Source organism: Leptidea sinapis, chromosome 1 (assembly GCF_905404315.1).
Source record: "Leptidea sinapis chromosome 1, ilLepSina1.1, whole genome shotgun sequence".
In the NCBI taxonomy this organism is placed as follows: Eukaryota; Metazoa; Arthropoda; class Insecta; order Lepidoptera; family Pieridae; genus Leptidea; species Leptidea sinapis.
Genome location: NC_066265.1, coordinates 17027885 through 17039682, shown reverse-complemented (window position 1 = coordinate 17039682; position 11798 = coordinate 17027885). Strand labels below are relative to the sequence as shown.

The following is an 11798-nucleotide window of genomic DNA, read 5'->3' as shown; positions in this document are numbered from 1 at the left end:
TGATGATGTCATCCTTTTCACCGGGATGTATCCTCTGTTTTTCAAAGAGATCATCAAGGATAATTAGACTTTGTTCATATGGAACATTGGTAAATAAACTGTCTACATCGAGAGACAATAATTTGGCATTTGGTGGAAGGTTGGTATTTTTTACTTTATTTATCAAATCTAGACTATTTTTCAAACTATACTGAGGATTGAATAATGATTTGTTTTTTATTATTACGTTAAGTTTTTTGGCAAGGTCGTACGTCGGGGTCGATATAAGAAACTACTGGACGGACAGGATTATTTTCTATGTGAATTTTAGGTAAACCGTATAAGATGGGAGGTCGCGGGTTCATGGGAACTACGTATTTTAATTTACTTGGAGAAATAAATGACGAATTTTTAATGGACTCTTTTAATTCTGAAGTAAAGTTTTTAGTGGGGTCCGAGTTCAGATGTTCAAAATCGTCGGTTTGTATTATATCATTTACTTTCTGTTCATAATCGTTTTTATTTAGAATAAGAATGCAATTACCTTTATCGGCTTTTGAAATGACTAAATTTTCTTGATTTAATTTATTTTGTAAAGAATTAAAAACATGTTTATCTGAAGTGTTTAGGTTATATGTGGTACACGATGGTTTTTACAAAAGGGTCGAAATTTTATGTCTGACGGCCATATCTTGTTATTTGACTTCTAACACACGCCACTTCTGAATCTACTGCCAATGTATCAAGGGTTTTTTGGTTAAGACCCGGTCTGATATTGTATTTAAGGCCTTTTTGTAGTAATGAAATTTCAGGGGGAGAAAGTTGTGTTGTTGATAGATTTTTGACGCGCGCATAGAATTGGTGGACCGTGTTTTGTGCATCATCGTGATAGGAGTTATTGTTTTGACAGTCCCGTAATAGCTGTGTCAATTTTCTAGACTGTATTTGATATTTTTCTTGTACTAGTCTATTGGCTAATTCCCGCGCTTTATTGTCTAAAATGTCAGTGAACTACCTTGTGCGGTGTTACATGGGTACCTTCAATTAAAGTGCGTACACCTTCCTTAGGCCGGCAACGCTCCTGTGATTCCTCTGGTGTTGCAAGATAATGTGGGTGGCGGTGATCACTTAACACCAGGTGACCCGTACGCTCATTTGTCCTCCTTTTCCATAAAATAAGAGACTACAAAGCTGTGGAATGAGCTTCCTTGTTTCCGGGACGATACGACATGGGTACCTTCAAAAAAAACGCGTACACCTTCCTTAAGGACCGGCAATATCCATAAAAAAAACTAAATGGATAACAGCCGTACCGAGTGATCTTCAACGTAGTGCGATGTCTCCAGAAAAATCGTTACATACAGGAATGTACTGTTCTTGTTATCACAATGTTTATCAGTTATCAGCGCGAGCGGCGGGCGACGCTCCGTGACTCACTTGAATATCACATCAGTGATAATCAAGTGCTGAACGAGGCGACCGTCTAACACTCACCAGTCACCACCGACCTCGCACCATGGCTCAGGTTCGTAATACTAACTATTCACACATTTACCAGTCATCTTATTACTAGGTAGCTAAAGCTATCCACCATAGTTGTCAATATAAATAACATAATTCTTTTTTTAGTTATGTTTTCTACTTAAATACATTTTTATCTATCTAGAATGTTATCAGTGTATTTTTGTGAATTATTTGAATCCGCCTTCACAACTTGAACGTCGGTAACAACTTGTGAAGAACTCTGAATTGTTAACAAACAGTAGGTAGGTGCTGCCCGCAAACTCGTCAGTATGGGCGCTGTAGAGCAAGGGTCGGCATCAGGCGGACGGCGGTAGATCGAATCTCGGACCCCAAATATTGTAATGTATTGTACACCGGGTACAAATTAATTCGTCGATAAGGTATACCGGAAAACGTACGGAAACTATTTGTGGACTGCCTAAGAGCTCCATTCGTCACACCCTGAGGAACTAATGTCAACTAGAAGCATTTAAACGCTGGAGCAAATCAATAGGTTAAAACCATTCCAAAGCACTGATTGAATGCCTTTAGCATTCAATAACAGAAACGCGAATGAAGCCCTATCATTGAGCAAGAAAAACCTATGCATACTCACAAGGATGCTAACTGGGCACTGTCGCCTAAATAAGCACCTCAGTGTGGTCGGAATAAAAACGAAAGCACTTGCAGATTTTGCCTCTGCAATTATGGTCCACTAATGAATTAGCGTAACACCATCCTTGGCGAATATATCCTGCTCCCAGATGCAGTTTGCAATACTCGAGTCAAGAAGATACTGCGGCTCATAAATGCGGCAGGGTTTGACGACGAACTATAAGTTTGAGTGGCGAAAACAATAGTTGAATTCTGGACGCGGTGTTACTAGGACTCATTAGGACTCGCCAAATAGCCAACCTCTCCAAATAATAATACTATACCTTTATTTATTGAAATAATATTTTAAAGCTAAATATCATAAGGAAAAATATGAAAATTGCAAAAAAAAATAGCTGTCAATAATTGACAAACAAATATCGTTCGAGATTAACGAACGCACTTAGAATTTGCTGTTCTTCTCGAGAACCAATCAATATAACACTGGATCAATAGCGTCGCTGCAGTTTCTAACACAAATTTTAGGCCTCCGGACCCCACCTATAATTACTTGCCGACCCCTCCTTTAAAGTAGAGTATAACAGATCACCCAAAATACTATGGCTGCATCTATCGAGAGTCGGACAATATTATGTAGTCTATGTTGTCCCGACCGGCGACCTGTTGATATTCATGCAAAATTAGAATTAAATCCAAAGAGGATGTAAATACTATATAGGTAGTAAGAGGTGGGACTGCCATAGTAAAAATTGAAATTTAATTAAGTATAAAACGTGCAGTCATTTCACATAAGTTTGAAATAGTAGTAATAACGAACGATGGCCACGAAGTAAAATTCGGCTTAGTTTGAAACCAGTTGCATGGATGGATGTAGTGGATTTCGGCTACTTTTTTTACAAGATTATAGCTGTCATCTGTCTATCTGTCAATGACTGCACGTTACAATCGAGTGAAACATTTTTTCTTAGAGAGTTTCGCTAGGCTGATTAAATCTATTCAGTAATTTTGTGTATTGCCCGGAGAAACAGTCACACATTCTATAAAGTACTTCTTTAATATTGAATGAACAGTTTATACCTTATAATGATTTCTTAGATAGATGATTAATGGTCTCTTTATGAAATTAGATCGATAACACGGATCTAGTATCGCAAAAAATATAATGGAAACAAAAACGATAATAATATAGTTCTCGTTGTGTAGGTACTTATTATAGTTAGTTATTGATTGCAACTTTGTTTCTTCAAATTCGGTTACATTGCCTTTTGACATTGTGAGATAACACGTATCAGAATCACTTTATTCTTGTAGGTCACGGAAATGACACTAATGAAAGTCATAAAAAAATTTTTTCTTCATTGAATCTACTGCTTCTTCGTAAAGGGTTGAGCTAATGAAAAAAAGTAGCAAATAACTCATTGCCACTTTTAAATCAAGATTTACATTTTCTTAGCTTTATGTCTTAGGGATGGGGACGACCTGTCCCATGTCGCCGCCTAGTATCCTGAGATGTAGTCTTTTTCTGTACCCTTTTCTTTGCCTTTATGGGGCACGTGTGTGTAAATTTTCTTAGCGAATTGATTGAGTAGATAAGACATGAAAGTATAACAGACAAACACTACATTCGTACTTATAAGTAGGTAGCTAATAATAGTTATAACTTGTATCTTGAACATCTTCTTAATGTTGGAAATGGGATATTTAAGAAGGTAGGTTGACAAGACCGCAATGGATGACGTACGCGACGTTACTTATCGTGTTGTTTGTTTTGCTGAGTGAATAATAGCACCGACAGACCCAGACAGTATGTGGAGCTTCACTATCTACGCTCTACATCATTAGTTCCGATTGTGGTCGACTCGACGGGGTCTCCTTTGGCGTGACAAAAAATGGGGGTTTACAATTCGTAAGAGGGGGTCCCCGAAAATTTACCTGCTTTCGATAGTGAAGAACTAAATGTTGGCTTGACGTCACATATGTAGGCAGATAACACCTATTTTAAGAAGCCCAATGACTGTTCCTTGTAAAAACTCGCACATTCCATATCCAGTACGTGTCGAGACTTGCAAAGCCCCGTCCGTCGCGTCGTTGTTCAGACTTCATGCCTCCTCTCCACTATCGGCGATGATCGTTGCCTGATGACCTGCCCGCACTAAGCTATCGAGCAAATGGCCGTATCGGAACGATTTTGTCGGAAATATGTGAAAATAACACATGGTGTCGGCTATCGCATGTCGGCTATCGTCGTCCGACATCGATATCGGATCGGATAATCTGAAAACGCTCTTACTTGTATCATCGTTTGTCATCGGCAAGTTAATCGTTGATCATCGTAGTAAGCATCCACACGATCTTCCGTGATCATTTATTGAGCGGTAGTCCTTCAAGATGGACGTGGAGTTTTAGCTGCTGCTACCATTAGTATTATATCAGTATACAATCATTTTCTCAATTTAGTTGAACGAAATTTTTTGATTTAAAAATATTAGTGAGCGATTATAAACTTCATAATAACGATAAATATCTGAGTAACTACCTTATTTTTATCTTTGTGATATTTATGTTCCATATTTTTGGTTTCTTCATTTGACTACCAATCATTGTATCATACTCGCGGTATGTAAATAAAAGGAAAGTCTCTTTGATGCGTACCCGAAAAACCGACAAGTCACCGATCGCCGCGCCTACGACGATTATAGACGATTATCGGCGACTAGAAGCGAATAAGCCTTAAATAAGCCCTCCGTGTAATTGCCTTTAAGGCACGGTCATACCTCAATATCAACAAAAATTGGTTTCTTAGAGAGTCGATTACAACATAATGCAATGAAAATATTCCGACGCAAAAAATACATTACAAAAAGAAGGACTCAAAGAAAAATTAGAACCGAATCGAATATTTATATATAATTTGAAATATCTTAAACTTCTTTTAACGTGAACAATTAGGTACGATACATAAAATTTAAGTCAATCAGGAATAAGTAGGTACTTAGCGACAACATGAATCAGCCAAGCCTATCTTTTTAGCAAGGTGTAATATAGAAGAAATTGCTTTCACATTTAAATCAGCACACCATATACGGTATCGGTTTAGCAGAGCTTTTGCCTAACATGACATACATTTAAATTTTAATAATATTTTTGATGCCAGGGTCAACAATATATGGATCCCGAAAGGTTTGAAGATGAAAATGGCGTCACAAGATTCGACTTCTCAGAACAGTCCATCAGGAAGGCCTTCATACGAAAGGTAAAATGTGTTTTACTTGTGTAATCTCGTGAATAAAATTAAATAAAACTATGTATAATTAAGTTACATGTAGTTACTTAACTTAAATATCAAGTTTCATCATATTTGTTTTTCTTAGTCCATAATAATTATATTTGTTTTACTACATTTACCTAATTATAATCCATTTAAACTATTTGTTGTTCAGACATGAAGGCTTACTCAAGATAGAAAAATTAAGAGAATTTATCGTTACTCTAACCGATTTACTACGAGTATATTGACTGCTTAATAATATTTCACTCTTCATGTAGGATCCAAAAAGGACACACTCGTTAGGTCTTGTGAGAATGGTTTTAAAGAAGCTCTGTAAGATACAATAATAATAGGTGTTAAACTATAAAATTCCCTTTTGTCTTCGAATTGACATAGAACCTTCATGGTTTGAGATTTTTGAGTGAAACTTTTTCACATGGTAGTGGTACCTACGTAGATCTTCATTTGAAAAATGTGACAACATTCGATTATCGACTTTCAGTTATTTTTTTAATAAACTTAGACAAGAAAGATGGATACCTCGAAAATGCGAGTGTTTTTGGAAGTTGTTTTAGAAGAGACGGCCTGTGAAGCTCGAAACGACACGCCGGCCTTGAGTCGCTTGATTAACAGTGCCTACATGTAATAATAGGGGATAAAGTATGAAATTGCCGTTTTATTGTTATAGGTACTTCGAATTGACATAGAACCTTCATGGATTTACCACATTTTTGAGTGAAACTTAACCTTAAAATCTGCAACATTCGATTATCGACTTTCAGTTGTTTTTTTGATTCAGCTTGGACAAGAAAGATGGATACTTCGAAACTTCGAGTTAGTTTTGAATACGAGCTCCGACACTGAAAACGGTCGCAATATCAATTCTGCGTTTGCAGAGCGGACTGCTAATTAACGCGACGTGCGATTTTGGTTTAAACTAAAAAACTAAAATTAATGGAAACTTTGATTTGAATAACGAACCACGTTGAAGACCGCACACATAAATGAATAACAACGATCCCAGTAATTAGCGGCATGGTTTATCAACAACATCATTGACTCGTTTGCGTCAAATCAATAAAATGAATAATAAAATTTGAAGAATTTGTGCCTCATGATTTGACTGATCTGTAGAAATAAACGCGTGTTGAAACTTGCGTTGCCTTGTTGAATCGATACAGAAATGAAGGAATATGGATCGAATTGTGACATGCGATGAAAAGTGGATTCTTTACCATAACTGACACCAGGTCAAACAATGTAACAGTGTCCTAAAGCAAAGCTTACCAATAAAAAGGTAATGGTAATTGTTTGGTGGTCCCGATTTGGTAAAGCAATAACGGCAGATGTCTACTGTTCCGAACACCGAACAATGATAGCAAAACTACTCAGTGAAACAGACCAGATTCATGAATCGATTTTTGCTTTACCATTATTGCTCCATGATAACGCGAGACCTCACACAGTACGAGAAATCGTTTTTACTCTACAGGAACTGCAATTAGAAAAAAATCACCCACCGTACTCGCTAGACTACACCTTGCTCAAACGGTGATTTGGACAATTAACTACGCGATTAAAAGTTTTCTTCTCGGGAGGCAGTACAAAATGCTTTCACACAGTTTGTCAAATCTAGATCACCACAGTTCTATCGCAAAGGCATAAATGACCTTTCAATTAGATGGCAGCAATGTTATAGATAATAATGGTAATTATTCGATTAATTAAATATGCTACATTAAAAAAATGAATTAAAATTTTTCAGTACAAACCGGCAATTTCATAGTTTAACCCCAATAGGTATGGGACTGCAGTATTAATTATTTATGGTATTTGTATACAACGGCGCGGCACATACCTTGTTCTAGTGGACGTGGTGCTAAACGGTTACCGATATGTGTAATATGTTATGGCAGGTGTACTCCATCCTCATGTGCCAACTGCTGGTCACGATGGGGTTCATCGCGCTGTTCGTGTTCCACGAGCCCACGGTACAATTTGTAAGGAATAACTCATATCTATTGTAAGTATACATCACATGATCGCTATTATACCCCCTATAACTTTCGTTGACACGACTGCTAAGCTGTCAGGCCCAACAAATTGATCAGCCCAAGAATCTGATATCTACTTGAGGGTTGCATTTGAAATAAGAGAGAAGTGGGGAGCGGAAGAGAAGGAGATAGCGGACACCTATGCAGTTATTGAGATATTAATGATCAAAGTTTTGAGTTTCCACCTCCTGACAAATTATTTTTGACTTAAAAATGTTAATTTAAAGGGGAGAGGTAAGAGAGGCCATTCTTTGGTAGCCTGCCCTTCAATGGGCAATATCTTTTGCTCTAAACTACCGAATAGGGGCGATTCAGTTCGTTGTGAATTATGAGGAATGCTCTAACTTGACCTAACCCGATGCTTGGGTGTGAGTGAAATTTTTTTGGGAGCTTACTCAGTTCTTCCCCATATCGGCCACTGCAGCGGCACGTTCTGCTTTGATAGACATGTGAACGCAAAATTGAGATTCATTGCACGTAAGTTCAAATCCATGCAAAAAAACTGTGTGTCTTCCTGGGTGAGAGGGGTTTCATTTAAAAGACGAAATCAATCCCAATAAAAACAATCCTTAACAACCCAAAATTCGAGATGAGAATTTCAAAATAAGGCCTTTTATTTTTAAGAATTCTTAAGTTTTGGTAACACGTTACCAGATTCATAAACAGGTTCTGGTATCGTTGCAGCTGGATAGCACTGGTGGCGCTGGTGGTGTGTCTGATCTCCATGGCGTGCTGTGAGAACGTACGCCGCACGTCGCCCATGAACTTCATATTCTTGTTCATATTCACTCTGGCGCAGAGCTTCTTGTTGGGAGTCACCTGCAGCAACTTCCAAGTTAACGAGGTTCGTATATTATACTACTGCTAGGTTAGTGATCTCAAGCTGCCTACCGTAGCTCAGTGCTTCAAAGATACATAAGTACGAACAGAGACTGCAAGCTTCAAAGGTAGAGCCCAACAACCAACAGTGGATCGGATTGTATTTTAATCTGTTTCCCTCAAGTTATTAGAACAAATAAACATTTTAACTGGTGCCTCTTAATACATTCTTGATACTGTTATGTATGTACATTATCAAGAATACCTACTACGCGGTTAAGAAATCAAGAAGGGTTGGTAAGTCTTTTGTGGGGCAATGTATATTATGCTTTTACAACATGAATATGTCTAAATAGCACACATCAAGAATGTCATGGTATACAATTATTTTAACTTGCACTAGTGACAATAATGAGTTTTATACGGAGAATCGTGTTAGCACGTTTTTAGAACAACAGATGCCCCTGCTGTAGATTACTACTTCTCGCCATAAACAGCACCTACGTGCAGGAGCCCATGTTCTGTGACTACCGAACAAAAGTCACTTGTCCTGATAAAACTTAGGGATCATCTAACAAATAAAAACCTCACTTCAAGGGTGGAAAGCGGATCAAATAGCTGTAGTTTTGAAAGTGTCCATAGACATTGATATAGCCTGAGAGTTGAACAAGACATACCAAGATTTATGGTCAATGCGTCACTTGGACGGTTGTCACAGTTGGTAAGAGCGCTCGGACGGAACCGGAGACGCGGGTCCATAAATTTTGGTAAAAATAAAATTTGTGTATCCATCCATAGACAGTGTTATTACGTTACGATCTCTGCCTTAAATATTTTTGAATGCTTTACATTATGCCTACTTATTTCTATAGTAATACTTTTGGTGATTTTTTGTAGATCTTTATGGCGGTGGGCATCACGGCGGCAGTCTGCCTCGGGCTGACTCTGTTTGCATTCCAGACCAAGTGGGACTTCACCATGATGGGGGGCGCCCTGGTTGCGGCAAGCATGATTCTGCTCATGTTCGGTAAGTGGCTAGCTATCGTCGTACAATAAAACCTGAGTGGCTAATTATAATGACTTGGAGAACAATGACTGGCCCCTGCAGACTGAACAAAGATCTACATACCATGTAATCCTACTAATTACCTTGTTACGTACCAACCTATATGTAAACTCTATCATGTAAACACCATGGCATATCCTGTGGGGATACAGTGCACTCTACAGTAAAAAGAGCCAGTATCTCGGAAGACACAAGCCCCAAATTCATATAAGCTTCCGCCCCTACAGATATTTCTAGCTTCATAGAAGCAGTGGGTCTGGAGGGGATTCTGCAACATCGGTAAAAGGATACAATAGATCTGTTAAGCGTAATAAAATTAAATCGTGCAACATTACGAACAATTTATTTTATGTTTCCCGATTTGTCCAAAACAAGTCCATATCACAGAGTTATCGAAAATAATAAAGCGCCACATTTGGCATATTATGCAGGCTGTATTTACAAACGTTCAACTACGTTTATATTGTTAGTTTATCTATTTTATTTATCTTCTTCAAAAGCTAGTAACACCGATTGTCTTTATATAACATGGTCACTGCATTTGTTGAGACTAAAATATCGACAACAATTTCAGGACTGATCGCTATATTCATCCCGAGCAACAACATAGTGCGTTTGGTGTACGCCTCGCTAGGAGTCCTCATCTTCTCGCTGTACCTGGTCTACGACACGCAGCTCATGTTGGGTGGCAAGCACAAGTACTCCATCTCACCCGAGGAGTACATCTTCGCTGCTCTCAACCTCTACCTCGACATCGTCAATATATTCCTGTTTATCTTGACTATATTCGACGCTACAAGATAATTTCACCAGAGAACAATACCTAGCCGCAATGGCGCGCACAATAATGACAAACCTTTGAGTCTGGCAAATTCCGGCGATATTATTGGGCTTCATTAACAATCTGTTGTTAGTTTTTAATGTGTATCACAGACACCTGAAAAAACTGATATAAGCAAACGATAACCGGATAATCAATTATTATCTATTTTAGTTTCTAGTCAGAAGTTGTTTTGGTATCGGGTGCAGTTTTATATATCTACCTAGGTTAAGAATAGTGGTGGTTTTATTTTCACACTTTAACCAATGAAAACAATAGACGAATTACGTTATTTATTACAACAATAGGTAAATATAGGATAGAAAAGGCACCTCAAAAGCAACTTATTAATAATAATTTTAATTGTTAAGCCACCAGTAAATAGAAGTACATAATAGTTTAAATAAATATTTTCATTAATATTATCTTTTATTTACATAAAGGTATACAATCACACACTCCAACCCTTTGTATTTTTATTTTTCACTAGCTGACCCGACAGACGTTGTTCTGTATATAATAAATAAAATAATGTTTTATTATGAATTTGTCAATAATATATCATAACATCAAGAATTGCTTCGTAAAAAGGCGCACTGTTGTTGTAATGAAATTGTTTCACAGCATAACTGTCAAACCGTTGCGTCAATAAATTCGACGGGGGACGCATCAAAGAAAAGACAAATTTGTTGTTTTTATTTAATTCCGAGCATTTTCCTATTAATTCACCTTTTAAACCTTCCCTGCACTTCCATAAATAATTCAAGACCAAAATTTGCCAATTCGGTCCAGCCGTTCTCAAGATTTAGCGAGACTAACGAACAGCAATTCATTTTTATATATAAAGAAGAAGATAAGGAAAAACGAGGATTAACCCACATATTATTGTTTGATCTTAATCATGTTGATCCTACAAATGTGATTCTAAATCTGACGAGAGAATAAATCACGCATTTAATTAATTTATGTGATTTTAAATGTAAAATAAAAAATATAATAAATTAATATTAAAGTTAACAGATAAATAATGCATAAACACTAATATTTTGTAACAAATTATATGTGCTTAAGATTTTGTTTTCTTTAATCATGGGAGGTATATCATCAGTAAACAACACCAATTAATAGTTATCCTCAGCGAGATAACTGAGATCTATTTATTATATAAAAAAAAGGTCCTACGAGTGAACCCTGTGGAACCCCCACTTTGACGATTAATCTAGACGACCACTTCAGTTTATTTCTAGTACAGAAATGAAATGAAAATTCTTTATTTAGTTAGGTACGATTATTTGTACACTTACGAAAGTAAATTTTGATGCCATCAGTTCACGAGATTACCAGAAGCATTGTTCTGAGAAGAAGCGGCAAGAAACTCAGCAAATTTTATTCGTTACAGTTTTCACGGTATCAATTCATTTTTATGATTGTCTAAACAAGCATTATTGGCGAAACTGAATCATTCACGTTAGTGACAAAAAAATGACAGAGTAATAATAGAATGAGAATTAATATGCGTGGTACTTCGACAGGTAATATAGAAGTGGCTGAGTCATATGGTGCAATATATGTATCACGTTTAAAGAAACACATAACCGCCGATAATATATCAGACTATATCCAAAATCAAGGTCAAACATGCACTAACGTGGAGCTCTTAACTCCTCGCAGAGT

At 37.1% G+C, this 11798-nt stretch overlaps 1 protein-coding gene across 1 annotated transcript; it reads left to right on the top strand.

The window, feature by feature from the left end:
* Nucleotides 1–1391: 1391 nt before the first annotated feature.
* On the top strand, nucleotides 1392–10544 carry LOC126967156 (protein lifeguard 2). Its single transcript, XM_050811646.1, has 6 exons — nucleotides 1392–1504; nucleotides 5252–5350; nucleotides 7282–7388; nucleotides 8104–8263; nucleotides 9136–9265; nucleotides 9879–10544. Exons 1-6 carry the CDS (start codon nucleotides 1496–1498, stop codon nucleotides 10106–10108), a joined length of 735 nt encoding a protein of 244 aa, XP_050667603.1. The 5' UTR covers nucleotides 1392–1495; the 3' UTR covers nucleotides 10109–10544.
* Nucleotides 10545–11798: the final 1254 nt, after the last annotated feature.

Coding starts and splice junctions, on each gene's coding strand:
- LOC126967156 (XM_050811646.1), top strand. Junction 5,351..7,281: donor GGAAGGCCTTCATACGAAAG/GTAAAATGTGTT, acceptor ATGTTATGGCAG/GTGTACTCCATCCTCATGTG. Junction 7,389..8,103: donor AGGAATAACTCATATCTATT/GTAAGTATACAT, acceptor GTATCGTTGCAG/CTGGATAGCACTGGTGGCGC.